Genomic DNA, 20,749 nt, shown 5'->3' with positions numbered 1-20,749 from the left:
CGTTGGCAGCCGTGCTCATCCATGAGCATTCTAAACATCGTCACCTAATAGGAAGTCTGGGAAGGAACCAAGGGTGACAACCTGACAGCCCCATCCAAGATGCACCCTCAGGATGGGCCCAAATGTGTCTTTTCCACTTTCCTGCTGTAGATTCCAGCCAGTCTCCAGAGTGCCGACACCCTGCAGAGAAAGCTGTTTCCACCCTCCGTTTCCTAGCACACAGAGGAAATAGCATCTCTTTTCAGAATCATGTTTTTCCTCACAGTTCTCAGATCCGTTTCTGACGACGTGACTTGAACAAACACCCCCACAGAAAATGGATATTATGCCGGTCAGGTCATTCCCTTCTGACAATTAAACCCAGAAAGTGTGCTACTTAAAGGAAATAATATCTTCTACTTTTATGCATTTTATAAATTGTAAAATTCATTAGCACAACTAGCCACGATTAACAATAACCAGAGCTCTTGTGGATTCGGCTTTTTTCCCCTTTGGTAGTTTGAGTCAGAGTACTGACACAAATTGAGTGTCTCAAGGAAAAAAACATCTGATTTTTTAGGTGTGTTGGAAAGAGTATTCTCCCTGTTGTCTTGATTCCCCACAGTTACAGAACTAACATTTTCTAAGTTATTGCCTCTTGCCTTACAAGAACAGAAACAGAAATCAAACAAGAGATAAAGCGCTATTTTTGCTGTGTCACCTGCACATCGTAAACTGCAGTGCCCTGAGCCCACGTGACCAACACTGTGGCCCAGAGCGTCCTTTGCATGGTCAGATAAATTCCATGCCACGATTCCTACACTCGAATATTACTCCTAGTTACTCCAGGCCCTACACTGTTGGAATGCGGTAAATGACTCTTTTTTTAAAAAAATCCTCACCCAAGGATATGTTCTTATTGATTCTAGAGAGAGAGGAAAGGGGGAGGGAGGGAGGGAGAGAGAGAGAGAGGCATCGATGTGTGAGAGAAACATTGATCGGTTGCCTCCTGTATGCGCCCTGACTGGGAATTGGACCAGCAACCTTTTGGTGTCTGGGACAATACTCCAACCCACTGAGCCACCCTGCCGGGCTCATTTCTCCCTTCTTGACCGTGAACACGTTTCAGTGACATTTATTGCTCGCCATTGGTCCTCACCCTTCAGGAGCTCTCAGGTCCGCTGGGAACATGGATGTGCCCCATGAGGTGCTTCCTGCCAATAATCTCACCAGGAACAGCCGCGGAGCTTTGCACCTTACCCAGGAGCTTCAGAGCGTGTCTCCCAAACATGAAATCACCTCTCAGGCCGGTGTTGCGAGAGGCTCTTCGCGGAAATCGGACCTGAGCCTTCTGTGTGTTACCCTTAGTTTTGTCTCTCTCAGTTGCCACGAGATACATCTCGACCACAAGGATGCCAGCAGCTGTGGCAGTTGACCCTGCAGCAGGAGTTCTCAGCCAGAGGCAATTTGCCACCAGGGGACATTTGTCAACTTTGGAAACATTGTTGTTGGTCACAGCTAGGGTAGAGCTGCCAGAAGAGCCCAGGGATGCTGCTCAAGCCCGGCCCTGCAGAACCAGCACCCAAAACACCCGTTCTTGGGAATCGCTGGCACCGAAACAGCGGGCCTGGCCCCCTGGAGGGGTGATTAACCCGCGCTCCAGTCCATCTCCTCGGGTGTGTGTGGGCTGAGGGATTAATGTCTGTTCACAGCTGCTCTTGCCTCTGGGAACGGGCGCAGGATGAAGAAACACACTTCCAGTTCCCGGCTTCCTGGCTGCGTGGATTTCTCTAGAAGCCGGGAAGCGCGAGAGGGGTCAGCTCGGGAGGGTGCGGGAAATGCTGGAGGAATCCGCCTGCCTCTCGGGAGAACGCGCTGTCCTCCGTCACTGAGGGGGTTCAGAGAAGAGGCTCCCCCAAGTTTTGTGACTTACTGTGTCAGTGACGAAAGGTACCCCAACTTGTATGTTTTAGAATTACTATTTTTGAAAAGAAACTAAGCCAAGGAAGAAGACTTAAAGGTTACAGGGTAGTAACCTGGTTTCATTAGGGCGGGGGAGGGGGGTCTCTTCAGTGACTGTGCGCTTTTTATAGCTTCTCTAACGAGAAAAGGTAGCATCTCCCCGAAGGGTCGGTGCTGCCGATTATTTTGTGATTCCGGCGTTTGCAGAGGAGACGTCATGTGTTTTTTCTTCCCCTCTTGATAGGAATTCCCAGCACCAGTGCAGAGGACACCCTCGTAGCCCAAACCCTGGGCCTGTCCTATTCGGAAGTCATTGAAACTTTGCCCGACGGCACAGAGAGGCTGAGTGGCTCTGCTGAGGTTGGTGCCCCATGGCCTGGGCCTGAGGACTTACTTCTAAGTTCGTGACCTTGACACAAGTCTGATGAGACATTTTCCTTTGGTGCAGATTGCAGCCTGCCGTCTCACTCCTCCCCACCCCTAATGGTCTCGCAGCCTCGTTTCTTAGGCTGTGAAAACAAAATCACATTCTTTTTCAAGACCTAGAAGTTTATCAATGAAGTCGAACCCAATTCTAGGGTAGTTTGGTTATCACAGTAACTGAGCTTTACATTGGGACTCATCTGCTTAGAAAAATGACCTCTCCCAGGAAATCACTTTCATTCATGAGCGTCTGGTATGTAAATACAGTGATGTGTGGAGATAGACTTTTTTAAAAAAAAATTATTTTTATTGGTTTTAGAGAGAGAGAGGGGGAGAGAGAGAGAGAGAAACATCAGTTTGTTGTTCCATTTGTTTGTGCACTCATATGTGCCCTGACCAGGGACCGAACCCACAACCTTGGCGTATCGGGACGATGCTCTAACTAACTGAGCTACCCGGCCAGTGTGGAAGATAGGCTTTCTTTTTCTTTAATCATCTTCACCCAAGGATATTTTTTCCATGCTTTTCAGAGAGTGTGGAAAGGAGAGAGAGAGACAGAGAGAAACATCAGTGTGAGAGAGACACATCAATTGGTTGCCTCCTGCAAAAGCCCCGACCTGGGCCAGGGATCAAGCCTGCAACCGAGGTGCGTGCCCTTGGCTGGAATCCAACCTGGGACCCTTTAGTCCGCAGGCCGACGCTCTAACCACTGAGCCAAACCAGCCAGGGCGGAGATAGACTTTCTGAGCGTGTGCACCGTGACTGTGTGTGACAGTGGGAGTGCAGGGCATGGAAAGTGCCCTCCCAGAGTGAAGTGTTCCTCGTGGCGAGCTCTGTACTCCAGGGACACTTCCAGCCCTGCGTGAACAGAGCTGCTTTTGACTGGTAGCTGTACTTTCTATTTCCTATGCCTGTGACTGTGAGCTCCTTGAGGGCGAGCCAGATCGCCCTGCCTTTGTGCCACAACGCCGAGCACAGGCCCGGCCCTGAGCGCGGGCAGCCCATCCTGAGCCAGTCTGGGCACACACGGTGCAGGTTCCTGGCCGGCCCCGCTGGCCCGGCTCTTGTCATTAGTCTCGTTCTCTGAAAGACGTCAGGTGAAAAGAGGGTTTCTCTTTTCTACTATTAAGGTTCTGCCCTGCTGTAATAAAATGGAAGCGTTTAGGCAAAAAAGAGCGGTCCTAGTTCTTCAGGCTGGGCCCCGTTCCTTCCCTGCTTGACTGCAGTCCTGCTTCCGGGCAATACTGAATTTTTCTTTTCTGGTTGCTTTTCCCCCCAACATAGGAGCAGTCATTAAAAATACATAGGATGCAGTTGTTGATTGGCAGCTAAATGCTGGTGTGTGGTGGTCTCTGCAGGGGGGCTCCGGGAGCCCTGGAACCAGGGCTGCTTCACCTATTAGATGGCCTGGTGGACGCAGTGCCTAGGGTTCCCCTCAAAGGTTTTAATTTCTTTTAAAATTAGAAGAAAAAAGTGAACTTTTAGGGTCAAAAATTATATTTGTTTTTATTCAACCCAGTGATAAAACATAATTTTTAGTATGATCTTCAGGAGGAAGGGACTCACAGGGCCAAGGCACCTGGACTCACGAAGGTCATTAACAGAAACCCAGCAGTCCTGGTGGTGGCCCGGGGCAATGGCTTGTTCTCACGCAGGAAGGAATGGACCTCTCCTTCCCCTCTCAGTTCACAGGTATGAGCCGGCAGGATGCGTTTCTCGCCCTGACTCAGAAAGCCAGGAGGAAGAGAGTGGGCGGAGATGTGACGAGTGGTAAACTGAAGGACTGGCTGATCTCCAGGCAGCGCTACTGGGGCACGCCCATCCCCATGGTCCACTGCCCGGCCTGTGGCCCGGTGCCTGTGCCCCTGGAGGACTTGCCCGTGACCTTGCCCAGCATCACGTCTTTCACTGGCAAGGGGGGCTCCCCACTGGCCACAGCATCCGAGTGGGTGAACTGCTCCTGCCCTAGGTAAGGAACCACCTGCCCCTGCCGAGACGGCAACTGTGGCCCCAGTGCCCTGCTGGGGTTTCAGACGCCCCTTTCCCTGGGGCTAACTCTACTCCCTTCTGGGCCTCCCACCGGCTGGAAAGAATACCATGGTCTTGCCCGGCCAGGCGTGGCTCAGCGGTTGAGCATCGACCTAGGATCCAGGCGATCAGGGCTCGATTCCCGGTCAGGGCACATGCCCGGGTTGCGGGCTCGATCCCCAGTCGGGGGCATGCAGGAGGCAGCCAATCAATGACTCTCTCATCATTGATGTTTCTATCCCTCTCTCTCTCCTTTCCTCTCTCTGAAATCAATAAAGATATATTTAAAAAAAAAGGAAAATAAAAAAAGAATACCAAGGTCTTTCGGGACCTTTGAGAGAAGGGGCTGGAGTCTGGGGCCCAGGCTCTGAGCTGGGGGAGCAGCAATGTCCATTTGCACGTTTCTCAGAAGCATCCGATCCAACTGATGGAAAAGCAACATGGTGTGAGAGACCGCTCTCTTTTATTTTATATTCCAAAGAGCTCCTTGGAGATGAGAGAGCGTGTCTTCCCATCTAGCAACCGTGATAACAGGAGATTTTAGCACCAGGAGCAGAGTAGAGGCTACTGCAGCGAGTGTGCTCAGTGGGTTCATTCTTTAATATCCCGAAACATACCACATTTCCCTCTCCTCGTTTTGCAAGTGGTACTGTGTTTTTCTGTCAACTCCCTGGCCTGTCTCAAGTGTAATTTTTATGATGCCTTACTGGCTCATAAATAAATAACCAATACCAAGCTCCAGTATTTTCCTTCTTCCATGTACGAAAAAGCCATTTTCTCTGCTCTGTAGAAGTCACGATGAGGACATTTGGAAGTAATTTAGTCTTCTGCCAGTACAGAGCTGAGTTACGAGGTTTTTCATTAGGTTACCGCATTTCAGGCCAGGGAGTCCCACAGTAATGGATTCAAGTCCTGGACAGGCCTGTTAACTGGCTGTGTGGCCTTGGCAAAGTCACTTGACTTCTCTGAGCTTTGATTTCTTTATCAGGAACTAAAATAATCCCTTTGAAGGGCTGTTCAGAAGACTCAATATAATCCTGCACGGTGGCCCCTGCATTTAGTGAATAGAAGTGTCACCACCGTCTGACCATCCGACCTGGCCAACAGTCCTCCCAGGGCCTCGTACAGGTAGCCTTGAGATTTGAGATGGGGCTCGTAGGCAGGAACATAGGAAGCTCTGGACTGTTCTAGGGTAGAACCGTGGGCTCTGTTTGTTGATAAGCAGTAACAAAGGGCTTTTCTCCCGGGGACATGGTGGTCCTCAGGTCTCCATTCACAGCAGTCAGGGCCTCGTTGTCAGGAATGAGGTTTCCTACCCAGGCTGCAGATTCCTGGAAGGCAGAGCCCAGGCCTTGGTATTGGTCAAGGCTCCCCGATGGTTCTACTGAGCACCAGGGCTGAGAGCCACCGGGCCAGGGTGGCCAAGCGGGCAGCACAGTGGTGAGGGTCACGGGCACCAGAGCCCAACAGACGTGGATTCCTTACCCTTGAGCTCCAAGACTCTGGGCAGGTTTTTAACCTCTCTGAACCCTAGTTACTCATCTGCAAAATGGGGTCATGAGTAGTATCGTGCCTGTGAAGCATGGTCAGGTGCTGCCCAGTCTTGGTATTATTACTATTGGAGCTAATGATAATGTCACCGTCACCATCAGCTGCCCCTCCCACTTAGCGAATCACCTCTTCCATACCCTCCGGCTTTAGAGTCAGCAGTAAAGCATGTTGCTTGTCTGTAAGTCCAACATGACCATCCAAAAGGAAATCGGCATGGCCGGATGTCATTCCTTTTCTCAGCTGAGTCCTGCATTTCCCTCCCACCTGGTACCAGTGCACTAATGGTGAGGGAGACAAAGTAACCTTTATCTTCCAATTTTCCCCCCAAATAGTAACTGTGTTCTAGTTGATTTTTCTCCAAATTAAAAGACCTGGCTTTAAGGCAGAGATGCATTGTTGAGAGGGTGTCTTAGGGCAGCACCAGGTGGCAGGAAGCAGGATTCCCTCAGGGGTCTCTCTGATAAGCTCCTACCCGCAGGGATCACCACTGTTCTGAGTGGGAGCCCCCTGACTAAAATGCAGGAGGGCCCTGGGAATCCCAGAGACCCCCCACCCCCATATCGGAGGCTCCTGTCTCTGCTCGGCCACTTCCATTTAATACGAGGGAGGTGGGGAATGGCTGCTTCCTTCGGTGATATTTGTAAAGCCAGCAGGAACTGCTTCACAGATGTGAAATATAAATGCATCCCTCCTTTTATTTAAAAATTAAAAACAGACTCAAGCCCTGGCATGCCACATTAATAGAAGATTCACCGCTTCCTCCTGGGGCTCCTCATGCCCCTCCAAGGACCCCCAAAGACTTAATACAGCCCACAGGGCAGCGCTTGAAGGGATGGTTGGTCCTGCCTCTGTGCCTCCGAAGGGAGAGCCTGGAGTCTGAGCTGTGACCTCTAGCTGTGGCTCCTCACTGCCACACAGGGTCCCTGTTAATAGCTGGCTCAATCCATCCACTGCTGGTCCAGGTCTCATGGGGTCTTCAAGGGAGCTGAGCCCCGTCCTAGGCTAGGCTTGACTAAGGGCACCCTCTCTTGGGTCCCTAGAAGCTGTGGCTTTTGGCACCTGGTTCCTTCACTCCCCAGGCCCATCCCCCTAGGAACATGCTACACAATTGGTTCTGCAGTTGGGCCCCTTGTGGGACCTCAGTCCCTGGGCATCTCCATCCCTAGGATGAGGGTTGCCTTTTTCCAGCCCCTCACTCACCAAGCTCTCCATTCACTTCCTTGAACAGTAGGTCTGTTAGGAGCCTGCGTTTAGGCAGCGGTGTTGGTACATGTGTACTAAGTAGCCCTCTGGAGGGGGCTTCCGATTGGTGTGTGCACTACCACCAAAGGCTGGTTTTAGGCTTCCTGCTTGACGTTGGCAGCTGGGAGGAGGTGCTTACGGCTGATTCTCATGAGCTGGTTTGAGTTGGCTGCGGCTCCCTCTGCTTTTGGGCCTCAAGGTGATTTATCTTCCAAGGTTATCCAAGTGGACTTCTGCACCCTGCCCCCTATAGCAGAATTTTTTTTAAAAAAAAGTAAGTTCATTTTTCAGCACAATGTCTTGCTACATTTGGTTTTCAGCTTCTCTCCATAAATCGATTTGCCTCTCCAGCGTTGTAAAGTAGGCCCAGGCTGAGGCAGCTTTGACGTGCCTGAAATAGAAGTTAATGCACAAAAAGACACGTACTCTTGTCTTGTCCTTTTAGGTTGTTAGATTTTTCTACCAGGTTCGGTTCGGAGAAGTAGAGAATAGGCTTTTAATTGTTAAAGATTGAAGCTTCTATTCTGTGAATTTCTTTAAAACATCATGCAGGATCCAATCCAAAAGGAGAGCTTTCTCTGAATTGTCTCTTCCTGATGTGGCATTGTTCTTAGGACATTTCAAATTCCCACTAACTACCATGGCTTTCTCAAAAGCTGGTGGGAAACTGCATTAATATTTAAAAGAAACAAGCTGATGGACTTCATTTGTGTGTTAGGTGCAGGGGAGCAGCCAAGAGAGAGACAGACACGATGGATACCTTTGTGGATTCCGCCTGGTACTACTTCAGATACACCGACCCTCGGAACACTCACAGGTAGAGCCGCCCAACTCCTCAGACATGTGTCCGCCGGGGTCTTCCAAGAAGCAAGCCCCGGCCTGGAATTAGATGTGCAGGAGATTTACTGGAGTAAATGCCTATGAGGAATGAAGGGTGAGGGAGCAGGAGTCCACAGGGAGCGCCCTTCAGCCCTGGTGTGGGTCTGACTCCTGGGAAGGGAGCCAGGGAAGGAGGGGGACTGGGTAGGAAGAGCCTCAGACCACAGTGCAGCTCTGAGAAGGTCTCAGCCAGGCCCACAGGACGCCCCATACAAAGCCTGTCCATTGGAGGGCCCAGGCCAGGCAGAGAGGACGCCACCCTGGTCGTTTCCCTCAGCATGTTCACTGAGGGGATTTAAAGATGGAGCTGCTGGGAGCTGTCAGTCGCCGTGCTCCTCGAAGCAGATCTCGTAAAGGGAGCGTGTTCAATGATTGAATTAGATTCTTCATGGCTGCATAAGTCCCTAGTACAAGAGAGGTAAAGCACAGAAAACGGAAGGCAGTGCTGTAGTCATTCCCCCTCGGCCCCACGTTGGCCTGATGCGATTATAACCATCTCAGGTTATTTACATAACTGAAGATAGTGATGTAACTGTGCAGGGAAGGTTGGAGGTAGGGACTATCAGAGCTAAGGGACATCACCCCTTATTGCATAGCCAACAGTTAATATCTAAAACTGGTAAGCCAGTGAAGAGTGTGCACATATTTTTAATAATTGCCAGAAGAAACAGCTACGGGAATTAAATTTGCCTGAGGCATAGGCTGGGGAGAAGGGGTTAGGGAAGGAATGGGCCAGAGAGCACTGTTCTGAATTGCAGACCTATTTGGTTTTTAGCTCTGTGCTTGTTTCCTTGAAAAAGCAGATAATTAAGGGGAAGAGAGCAGCAGGTAGACAGGTAAGGAGAGAATGGGAATAAAAGGAAGCTATCACAGAGCGCAGGAAAAACTACCAAAAAGTTACTGTGTCGGAGACCTTGGCAGCGTGCCCTTGTCTGTGGGAGAGCAGTTATTCTGAACCCTGAAGCCCATGTGTACAAATGCCCCCCTTTATAACATAGTTCCAGTGAGATGGGTGTCCCGCCCTCCCCCACCCTGCCCCCCAGCACTCTTGCGGTTCTGGCTTTGAGTTCAGGTCCTGTGAGTGGGACCCTGAGTACAGTAGCCAGCAGAGGCAGAAGGATACAAGGTGACTGCTGTGCCTGGGAACCGCCTGCGTGGCCCTGGCTAACCCACAGAGGGGCCCCTCTTCTCGGTCTTCCTTCTAGAAGGCTCTGTGGTGCATCCCGCCTGGTAACAGCTGGCTTTGGATGCAGGGGACTCAGGCTGTGGACCTCTCAGAGCCCTTCAAAGGAAAAGCTACTCCTAGATGAGGGACACTCTAAATGACAATGGTGGGACCCTCCTCGCCCAGTGAAAGACAGTCCTGAGGCCTTCACAGCCCCGCCTGAGACCACCACAGCTCGTCGTTTCCTTCCCAGAGTCTGCCTGCGTTTCAGCGCCGGCCTGAGCCTCACTCGGTGTTTCCGGGCAGATCGTGGATCCGAGCTACAGCTGCTTTCAGCTTCTCAGTCCCTAGTTTATCCTGACCTTGTTTGGGGGCTGAGTGCCATCCTTGGCTTCTCTTTCTCTTCTGTCACCTGGATTAGATTTCTCTGGGGAATGATTTTTCACAAAGAAAACAATTCTGTTTGAATTTTACTAGAATTCTGGCATAGTGACTGGAGGAGAGAAGACCAAGCTGCAGTAAGATGCTCACGCATGGTGGCTGGACAGGCTCACCTGCTCGGCAACAGGGGCCAGAGCCAGCCAAGTCCATGCCGGGGAAAGAGGCGCCGGGGAGAGAGCTGTCAAACATTTGAAACCACGGAGTACAAATCCTCCAGAGGCAGAAGTGCAGTTCATTGGATGGCTCCCCAGCCAGCACTGCCCCCCCAACACACACACACACACACCCCTCTACACACACACACACACACACACACACACACACACACACCCCTCCAAGAGTCCTAGAGGGAAGTGGTGTTTCCCTTCCTCCCCAGCATCTGTTAGGACCGGGGAGCATGAGGAAATGAGGAAGCCTTTCTTAGGATCTCTGTGGCCTGAAGCCCTATAAGGTGACAGAGAGTCGGACTCTTTTCCAACAGTTACCCCAAGTTTGCTCATTACATTCAGGAGCCAAATGCAAGCTCTTGCTAACTATCTGCATTTTAAAAATAAGATTGAATTTTTGTTTTAAAATGAACATTTAGTGTGCACATGATAGTCCCCATTGTAAGTGCCACATTGCCCCCTATTGGTAAGGACTTAAAAATCTTGACTTTCTATCATAATAAAAATTAAAATAAATCTAGGTATTCAGGTATGCGTTATATGGAAATATCTTTTTTTTTCTGATATATTTTCCTCTTGTCCTCATTTTCTATGAAGATTGCGTCTGTTAAAATGTTGCATGCAGTAATGGCTTCTGAAACAGTTTTTATGAATTGTATAAATTAACACCAATCTGACTTTTTTCTCCTTTGTTATATAAGGTTTTCTCTTATTATATTTTAAAAGGGAAATCAGTGTTTTTCTCTGACATAATTTATTTCAGGGCATATGCAAATTACAGTCAGCCTGTCTCTTTTATGCAATTGTGGCAAAGCAGGTTTTTAAAAGAAAGTGACCGTTTCTCTTTCCTCCAGCCCTTTCAGCGCGACGCTGGCAGACTACTGGATGCCTGTGGATCTGTACATCGGGGGGAAAGAGCACGCTGTCATGCACTTGTTCTACGCGAGATTCTTCAGTCATTTCTGCCACGATCAAAAAATGGTCAAACACAGGTGAGCGTTCATGCTGCTCTGCAGGAGAAATCAGTACCATGACCAGCAACTTACAGCGGTGTCCGTCCTTCGAAGCCGGGTAAAGGTCTGTAGCGGGATTCTGTTTTTCAAGTATACTTTAGAGGTCAAGGTCGGCCTTAACCACTGGAAGTGCGTTTCTGTTGCTTAATTGTTGTAGCAGGTGGTGTCACTGCTCCCATCGAATCTTGCCTCCAGCTCTTCTCTGTTTAACCGAGTTATGCAACTGAGATTTTTACTTGAGGCGGAGAAGAGTGGTTTATAATGTTTTACTACAGCTCTTTGTTGCTTCTCGTGTGAGGTCATGTTTACCTTCTGGTCCCTCGGTGTAAGCTCTCTCTCTGAGCTCGACTGAATTCTGCCTCCCAATAGCACTCTGATAAAAGTATGTAGTGGATTAAAAGCTAGGGAATCACATTGTAAATCCACTGATAAATTATTTCCTGTTGGTCTCCGATCTAGTCCCTATGATGTTCAGAAAGATGTGTATGTGCCTTTTCCCCATGAAGAATATCATATATATGAGAGATGCATTTAATATATTAAACAATTTAAAGCATAAAATGAAATTCCATGCCCCCCTTTCTCAGTTTAAGAAACAGTGTGTGACAGGTTCCTCGGAGCCCCCAGGGTGCCCTCTCGAACCCTAGCATCTCTCTTTCCACCCCCAACCCCCCACCCAGCAAACCCCTGTCCTGAATCTTAAATTATTCATTCTCTTACTTTATAAATGTGCCATCTCTGTGTATATTTCTCAGCATTACGTACTGTTTCGTTTTCCTGTGTTTGGATAGAATCATATTTCCTGTGTCCTATCCTGCTTTCCTCGCTCAGCACCTTTGGGATTCATCCGTGTTGCTGCATGGAGTTTTTCCCTCCCTGCTCAGGGCCGTGCGGTGTTGTTACGGGGATGGGACTCTCACCCAGGACTCAGCCTGTGAGTCCATGCCACCGCTAGTGGTCGCTGCGCTGGTTCGCGCAACTCTGAACGAAGCTGCCCCGAGCCTTCTTGCATGTGGCTCCTGACCACGCACGTCGGCGGTTCTGGAAGGTGTGTTTCTAAGAGTAGAACCGCTGGATTGTGGGGTTTGCCCGTGTTCAGCTTGACTCAGGAGCACCAACTCTCCCACCAGCAGAGATGAAGGCTCCCGCTGCCCTACCTATGTCTTCATCATCACGCCAGCTCTGTGTCTGGTGGTTGTAGAACAGGTTGCTCTGTGAGTTAAACTTGCATTTTAAAAACACTGCTGACTTACTGCCGTTTGGCATGTTCTTGATATGAGTGTGGACGTCCGTTGCCTCTTCCATTAGACCCCTGTGAGTGTCCTTCGCCCGTATTTCTTCTGGGTCGTCTTCTACTGCTTGTAGCAATCCTTTAGTTATTCTGGTGCTAATGCTTTTTCAGCCGTATGTATTGCAAGTATCTTTTCCCAGTCCCTAGCTTGCCTTATTTTTATGATGTCTTTTGATGAAAAAACCTCTTAATTTAATGTAGTAAATTTTAATAATCTTTTATTGCTTTTAGTGTCTCAGTAGCATCCATTTCCCTCCGTTCCCCCCTTTCGATGGTGCCCTCCCTCTCATAAATCAAGCTTTCACATACACGCAAGGGCCTATTTACAGGGTCTTTATTCCGTCCATTGGTCTGTTTGCTCTTTGCTGTGCCTGTTAGTTGTTTACTGGATTTATTTTAGTTTTACAAGCCTAATATTCAGCAGAGGAAGCCCCCTACTCTCTTCTTTTCCTCTAGGGGTTTCTTAGCCGTGGTTGGACCTTGGTTCTTCTGAGTAGATTTCAGATCTGGCCTGTCCGAGGCGGCAAAAGTATCTAGTGGGAGTGTAGTTGGAATTGCTAATATCTTTTCTCTCTTCTTGCTCAAATCTCTGATCTTAATACCTGAAGTCACGTCCCTTTTATCTAAAACATTTGCTTCAGGATATCTCTCATGTTCTTTAATGAAGGCCCAACTACGAGTTCTTTTTTGTGAGTTTGCCGGCTCAATGACACATTTAAAACAATGTTTTGGGTTTTTAAAGTATCTTATCTGGTTTTTTACTTGTTTTTCATCTGGACACTAAACCAGGCTCACCATCTGCCATACTGCCAGGAGTATAATTCCTGGGATGTAGTTTTGAGTTGCTGTTATGTTTTGTTTTTTTCTTTTTTTAACGCAACGTCCTTTAGAATGTATTTTTTTTAAGCTTTGTTTGTTGATTTTAGAGAGAGAGGAAGGAAGAGAGAGAGAGAGAAACATCAGTGTGTTGTTCCACTTATTTATGTATTGATTGGTTGGTTCTTGAATGTGCCCTGGCCAGGGATCGAACCTGCAGCCTTGGCATATTGGGACAACGCTCTAACCAACTGAGCCACCTAGCCAGGTTTAGAATATTTTTTAATTGCAGAGAAAAGGAGGAAAATATCTGATTATCTCCCCATCCAGATAACCCTGGTTAACAATAAAAAAATAAAATAAAAAAGGACTACGTGTCTAAGATTAAAAACTTTTAGCTGCACAGAAAGGGAGCATTGAGATCTCCCTGCATCCCACCCTCCACACTTCTCCTCAGCCTGCTAACAGTGTCTTTTTATTTCTTCCAGAAAAAATTTGCACAGCTCCATGTTTCTATTGATACACTCATTTCTAAATGTTACGTATATTGCTTATATGTCTTTTGCTTTTTTGATCCAATTATATATCTTGGTGATCTTTCCACATCAGCCCATAAAAATCTTCTATTCTTTTTAATTCATTCATAGTATTCCATCATATGGATCTGCCATAATTTATTTAAGCAGTCATTTATTTGTTCATTGTTGTTACAACAACAAAAGTCCAGTGACTCTTTATATTCTTGGTGGGTATTTGGAATCATATCTGCAGGTTCAAGTCCTGACACTGGGGAATGCTGTGTTAAAGGATCTGTGTTTTTAAATTTTTGATAAGCTAAAAAATATATTACTTTTCAAACCTCCATCATGCAGACTAAAATCAAGTTTCATTAAAAAGCAGTGCATGGAGCCCGGCCGGGCGTGGCTCAGCGGTTGAGCATCAACCTGGGATCCAGGTGATCGGGGTTCGATTCCTGGTCCGGGGCACATGCCTGGATTGCGGGCGAGGCAGCCGATCAATGTCTCTCTCATCATTGATGTTTCTATCTCTCTCTCTCACCCTCCTTTCCTCTCTCTGAAATCAATAAAGATATATTTAAAAAAAAAAAAAAAAAGGCAGTGCATGGAAAGCGCAGACCTGCCCCCTCGGTCTGGGCATGCCCACACGGGTGAAAAACCTACTGCATAGAAAACTAATTTAGGACCACAAATTAAATACTTAAAATGATTTTCTTCTCATCAAACCCAGAATGCTTCACGTATAAAAATAAACTGATCGGCATCAGGAACCAAACATATTAACAGCATTAATCCTCGGGCAGTAAATGAGTTAACATGTTCATACGCTGGGTTGTAGAATTTGTGATTCTGCCTTGCGTTTCCGATTTCTTTATGGAAACCTCTCCCTCACCGGGCAAAGATCACCCCTGAGGATGGACGTCGTGTCCTGTCACTGTCTCAGTCTGGTGGATAGTGTACACTCTTGGTGACTGTTTAAATACACTGAGATTAACCCCTTGATATAAACAGTACAAGTTTAAGTTCTTCAGAGGAAGGGTTCTCCTTGGTGTAGGGAGAGTTGGACAGAGCTTAGGGACAAAGACCAAACAGCCTGAGAAATACTTGTCCCATGTAGGCCTAGAAACAAAGGCCCTAAGTGATTTCTGGCTCCTTTGCAGCAGGCCTATGGCTCCAGCTTCGGAACAGCCATGGCTTCCTACAAAACTGGCTGATGATGTGAGCATGATGGCCCCAGACACGGCGAGGGAGAAGAGAGGGTGAATTTAGCCTGGAAAGTCCTAGCTAGAAGCTGTTTGCAGAGGTCATGGCTCCCTCTTTTCTTTTTTCCGATCTACATAGTAGCTGCCAGACCAGGTTAAGAGAGTGGACAGGAGGCTCTCTAGGGTGTCATAAGTAGGTCAGTGTCATCCATAGTGACCGGTTGGGGCTCTGATGTGCTGAGATTCTTGTCGCCACATCTTGGTTAACATAGCCCTTGTATGCAATGATTTCCTGAGAGTGCTTAAAATAGCCTATGTTCTGAAATGCCTTGTTTATCCTATTAATTAGCAACCTCCACAGCCCACCCTCCTCAGCTTCTTCCTCCCCTCCCTCTCTCTTCCCTCCTCCCCTTTCTTAGTGGGACAAAGGTGGCCTTCAGTGACCAGCAGGTATCAATAGTAATGTCTGGGTCAGTGCCGTCCAAACGATCAAGGAAACAGGAAGGGTCTCCACTCTGCTTGTCTGTAGCTGTGCCATAGCGCAAGCTGCGCAGCCACCCCGAGCAGCGGTGTCAAAGGAGCAAGGAGGAAGCTCACTCAGAAAAAAGGAGCTCAGACGTGTATTCATGCAGTGAAGCCGCCTAGGGCCATCCTCGAGGCAGAGGCCCGCATGCTGCCCCCACTCTGGATGGTCCCCGAGTCAGAGGGGGTTGTTGATGGCCTAGAGTTTCAGGTGATTTGCTTTCTTGTGAAGGCCCTGCTATCCACAGTCACTGGGATGAGTGACTAACCCAGTTGCTTTTATGAGTCTGGTCCCACGTACCATTTGTTGAGCGAATGGCTGCACAAACAAATGGGAAATGTGTTACACCGGTTGTGCGTCTTGATAACGAACTTGGCAGTGCGGGTGATCTCTGCTCCAGCAGGACTGGTTCCAAGTCCAGCCAGGCCCTTGACGTCCCCTGGACCCTCGTTCCCAGGCAGCTCGCCCCTGCGTATCACTCTTGGTGCCTCCTCCTAAAGGAGGAGTCGACTGTTATTTACGAGCACGTCTCAGGCCACTCATTTTACTGTAAGCTCCCTGATTAATTGCAGAATGCTCTGTACTCAGTTGTTGCTCAGATGTGTGTTGAATAAATAAACAAGTGTGAGTCCTCATTTATAGCTAAATGCACATGGGTGTGGCTGTGTCTGGTCAGCCAGGAAAATGAGAACCAGATTTAACAGCCCTGTGGAGACCCCCCTGGGGCCCTGGAAGGGTAGGGGTGGGGAATCATTGGGAATGAGCAGAATTCCAGGAACTGGAAAGCACCCCTTCCCCACTGTGAAATTCCATGCAAACACCCGGGGTTCTCTCCCACTCTCATTCCCTTGTTCCTGCTGCTCCTACGAGCTTGAAGTGGACAGAGTTTGAAATCCTGGAGTGCACCCCTCCCTGCCAAAGGGCCATGGCCCCAGCCGGAAGCCACAGCACCCAGCGTCTGACCTTCATTTGCGTCTTTCTCTTTCCACCCTGGACCTGGGTGCTGCTTACACCGGGGTGTTTATGTTGTGAACATTCATCAGTTTGACCCCTAGGATTTAGGTGCTTTTCGGTACGTGTGCCTAACTGCATTTGGAAGTCTACTTTTTTGAGGCCTGAGGAGCGCAGCCTCAGGCAGACGGGCTGAGTTAGGCGCCCACGCGGCAGGTTGCAATGCCGCCTGGTCCCAGGAGGTGGCGGCGCCGCGCCACTTGGGAAACAGGGTTCCTGGGTCTTCGCCCACCTTCTTGAGGATTAAAGGCTGGGGATTTTGATTCATCTTTAGGATCTAGAGTGTTCCCTCCCTGCTTCCATCCCAAAGACATCTTTTTAAAAATCTCTCAAGAGTGACCAAAGCCGTGGACTCGCAGTGAGAGCTGAGAGGCAGGACCTTCGACGCTGGCGCAGGAGCCCTGGAGCCTCAGGCAGCAGAAGCGTCCTCGCCGCACGGAGCCCAGCAGGGAGAGTTACGGTCTGTTTCTTTCCATCTGTTTCCCTCCTGTTAGGCAGCAGCATGTACACGCGTACACATGCTCATAACGAGAGTTTAAAATACGAAGGCCAGGAATCCTTTTTTTCTAGCTGACCCTTGTCTCTTTCCTGCGCAGTCTCTTTGTTCAACTCCCCCGCCTCCCTAAATCCACTAGAAAGTTTCCCTGAAGCCACCTCTGTCCACACAGCCATGGTAACGGGGTGCAGAGTGCACAGTCCGGGCCTGTCCAGGGACCTTAGTCAGCTGCAGAGCGCATCTTAATCAGACAGCCTTGCGGCCAAATGAGAGCCTATGAAATCAACGAAGCCAGCCCTCCGCCTACAGCACTAGAGCTAGTTTTGTGGTCAGTGTGGCGTCTTTGAAGTTATTGGTTTCTGAACCTCTCAATAAAAGCCACCCTGTGTAAGTGAACCTGTGAAAGCGTATATTCATGTATAATTTATACGATTTAAAAATTTCTAAAGAACGTAAGCAGGTTCACTTACACGGGTTTGCATATTCAAAGGGACGGCAGGCTGCCAGTGATATGTGTGGAGATAGGTGTTTAAAAATGAGATAGATCTGTGTGGACTGTTGTGGAAAAAAAAATCCATTCATATCGTTAAATGAAATGCCACAAAGTAATGTACGCTGTGGTCCCATTGATTTAAATGCCGCCCAAAATGTCTACAACCATATGGGTGTATTTACAGGTTTGTATGGGAAAGTTGCTGGAAAAAGTGTCCAGACTTTTCCAGGATATTCATCAAACTATTAAAAATAACTGCCCCCTCAGAGGGGAGTAGGCCTAGGAAGGAGGGCGGGGGTGATGTCTGATGAGCGGAAAGGGTATATTCATGTGTAATTTGTATGATTTAAAAATTTCTAAACAGCGTAAGCAGGCACTGTATGTAAGGTTGAGGGGGAAGGAACCTGTGTGAACAGAGCCCCAGCTTGAAGCTCTCTGTGTCCTTTCTTCATGCCCGTTCAGCATGTAGCCGGCATTCGTGTGGGTCTTTAGAGTTTACAAGTATTTTCATGTGATCATTTTATTTCATCTTCCCAACAACCTTCTGAGGCAGATTTTTACTGCCTCCCATTTACAGATAAGCTAACTGATGCTAAAAACAAGTGAATTGCCTTGGCTTCTGGGATTCATTGAGAAACAGAGCTGAGACTCAAATCCAGGCCTTCCAAGCCCAAAGCCAGCCCTTTCCACTTCTCCACAGTGGGAAGAAGTTAGTACCTGCTGGTTTCACTTAGTTTTCTTACCGCTTATTTTTTATTTATACTTTATTGATATATATATTTATTTATTTTTTTTTTAGAGAGAGAGGAAGAGAGGAGAGATAGAGAAACATGGATTTGTTGTTCCACTTATTTATACATTCATTGGTTGCTTCTTGTGTGTGCCCTGTCCGGAGATCGAGCCTGCAACCTTGGCGTATTGGGACGATGCTCTAACCAACTGAGCTACCTGGTCAGGGCTCTTACCGCTTATTTGTAAGGAGCCATTTATTTGTTCAAGCAGATTTACAAGTGGCGTTGCTCAGCCTGCCTGTTTTCAGAGAGGGTGGTTCTCTCCATCCATCAGCTGGTAAAGTTTCTATTGCTGTTCTCTGGATGCTTTGAATTCCTGCCCCACAGTTTTCTTTTCCTGTTATCTTTTCTCAGAGAGCCTTTTCATAAGCTGCTGGCCCAGGGCCTTATCAAGGGGCAGACATTCCGCCTACCATCTGGTCAGTATGTACAGAGAGAGGAAGTAGATCTCACAGGTAAGACTGGCCCATCCATCCCACCCAGGTGCGTGCAAAGAACCGAGGCGAGGCCTGAGGGCCACTGACAGAGGCCTTGGCTGGGTGGGGAAGCCAGGAGAGGGACCTGTTGGCCACCTGGTCTCTAAGCCTCGGCTTGCTCTGGGCTGGCACCCTTGACTGTCTGCTCCTCGGCACCGTCCAATCCAGCCTAAGTGTTAGCTTCTGGCAAGGTGTTTGTTCATATGTAACATAGAGCCAGCTCGGGCATCACCTCCTGTCCTAGTTCCTGTTTGACAGCCCCTTTCAGGGACAGAGCCCCCAGACCCAAGAGATGCTCTTCCAAGACTGGGGTGCCCCAGCATTTCTCCCCATGTGGTCGAGGGTGCATTGGAGAACCTGGGGCGCCATCTCTCTACTTGTTCCCACAGCACCCACAGCCACCGTCCAGCACTCCCTGGTGGAACGTCTCCCCCTGACTCCCTGGACTCCCCTCTCCTCCCTGCTCTCCCAAGCCTCTCCCTCCACCCTGTGTTTTCAGTCTTCCTCAAAGAGGGTTCCTCCCTCCGGCTTGTTAGGTGGCGTGATGAGCATTATCCTGTGCACCCAGCGCCCAAAGAAACTGACATGTTGGGAAATGGGGAGGGGACTGTGCATAGAGGCAGCTGGGAGAAACCCCCAGCACTCTGGCCGTAAAAGTTTTTAGAAAACCAGTGCATAATGGGTGAAATTAGGTTAACCTAACACCTCTTAAATGGTCGGCAGCCGCCTACACCAATAAGGTAAGTCGATGAGTCACCTAATTAAAGCAGTGACGTGGCCGGTTAGGAATGGTCACCGTGGAGAAAAAGAAGCGGGAGAAGCAGAAATTAGCAGTGTTTCCCCCACATGGACCAGAGGGGCAGGAGCTGAACCCAGGGGCACATAGATTTCAACTGTGAAGTGGGCGGTCAGTGTGATGGGCGGGGCCCGCACGCTGCACAAAGGCCCTAGCTGGGAGGTGAGCGGGCCTGACAGCCAGCCATGTGCCAGACCAGACACCTCAGGGCCACATCTGCCATGAGTGGGCACCTTTATCTAACCTCAGCTGCTCTGCCCAGCAATATACCTTTTTCCTGGTTTGCACAGCAGGGCTGTAAAGTGAGCCGCAGCCCGGAGGGCGTGTGCAGGGCAGGGAGAGGGACAGCGATTCCCCGAACCTCAGCAGAACCAGCACAAAGCCCCTCCCTCTGCTCCACGGCATCAGGCCTCACGGTGTGGGCATCCTCTCCCTTCTCATGGAGACTTGCCCTCTGGGAGGGCGACCTCCATCTACTTGGTGGGTGGGCCTCTCATGAGTGTGGACTTGGCTTTTAGGTACCCGCATCAGTCCCTTGGGAGTTTGGTGGCTGTTGGAGTCATAGCAGAAATCCACCCAGAGGCGAGTGTAGCACAAGGATGTAAGGGCATCACCCCAAGGCAGCTGAGGAAACACCGCGGGCCCCACCACGCCAGGGAGATCGCCAGGCCACTCACCTCTCCTCCCTCTTGCTCGAGCCCCCAGTTCTTCCTGCTTCTCTCTGTTCGTCCGCCCTGTTTTCCAGACTTGGATTCTGCTCTCCCATAATTTAAGTTTACAAAGTGACCTTGGGGAGCCACTAGGCCAAGTCTCACCCCGTCCCTCTAGATCTTTATGGTTGCAGTGCCCAACATAAAATGGAGCTTCTGTCTGCTAGTCCCAGTTCCTGAGAAAGAGGCTTAGCCTTGTCAGATGTCTGTCCTGGTCCCAACCACTGGGGCTTGTCAACAAGTCACCTCCTCCAAACACGGCCATTTAGGGCCCCCTCCGTCAGCACCATCTGGACCACCGTGTGGGTGGGAAGGAGACGCTTCCAAGAACAGGGCGTGGGGCTGGCACCGCAGAGGGACCACATTTGGCCATGAGCCCAGCGAGTTAACTCCATGGGCCCTGACAGCGTGAGGTCTTCTCCGTGACTAAGACACGGGCACTGAGACCAGGCCTGGGGTTCAGGTGACCGCTCGGGGCACTTTGCTGCTCCAAGGCCTCACTGGCCAGCTGCCAGCTCTCCTAGGAAACCCTGAACCCACAAAGAAAACAGAGATGTGTAGAGTCATTCTTACTCCTGTTTATTTTATTTTTTGTATGTAAGTAAGTTACTTTTATAAAGGGGGAGATTGCTTTGTCTTATTTTGTGGTTGAGAAAAAAATGGTCACAGGCCATTCATTGTAACTACCGTGTACTCATGACAGGAAGGTTGGTGGTGGGAGGTGGGCCTCATTTATTTTAAAACATTTTTAGCCTAGCCGGGCGTGGCTCAGTGGT

General features: G+C 49.2%; 1 protein-coding gene across 1 annotated transcript in view; it reads left to right on the top strand.

Annotated features, from left to right (window-relative positions):
• The window catches only part of LARS2 (leucyl-tRNA synthetase 2, mitochondrial), an 84,565-nt gene that overhangs the window by 48,799 nt on the left and 15,017 nt on the right, over positions 1-20,749 (top strand). The window contains exons 11-15 of the mRNA XM_087824806.1: positions 2,186-2,301; positions 4,050-4,333; positions 7,904-8,002; positions 10,692-10,829; positions 18,346-18,446. Coding sequence (XP_087680932.1) covers positions 2,186-2,301; positions 4,050-4,333; positions 7,904-8,002; positions 10,692-10,829; positions 18,346-18,446 — 738 coding nt within the window. The remainder of the gene's footprint in view (positions 1-2,185; positions 2,302-4,049; positions 4,334-7,903; positions 8,003-10,691; positions 10,830-18,345; positions 18,447-20,749) is intronic.

The sequence above is a fragment of the Miniopterus natalensis genome, chromosome 15 (genome assembly GCF_054644295.1).
Source record: "Miniopterus natalensis isolate mMinNat1 chromosome 15, mMinNat1.hap1, whole genome shotgun sequence".
In the NCBI taxonomy this organism is placed as follows: Eukaryota; Metazoa; Chordata; class Mammalia; order Chiroptera; family Miniopteridae; genus Miniopterus; species Miniopterus natalensis.
This window is presented reverse-complemented; position numbering and strand designations above follow the sequence as displayed.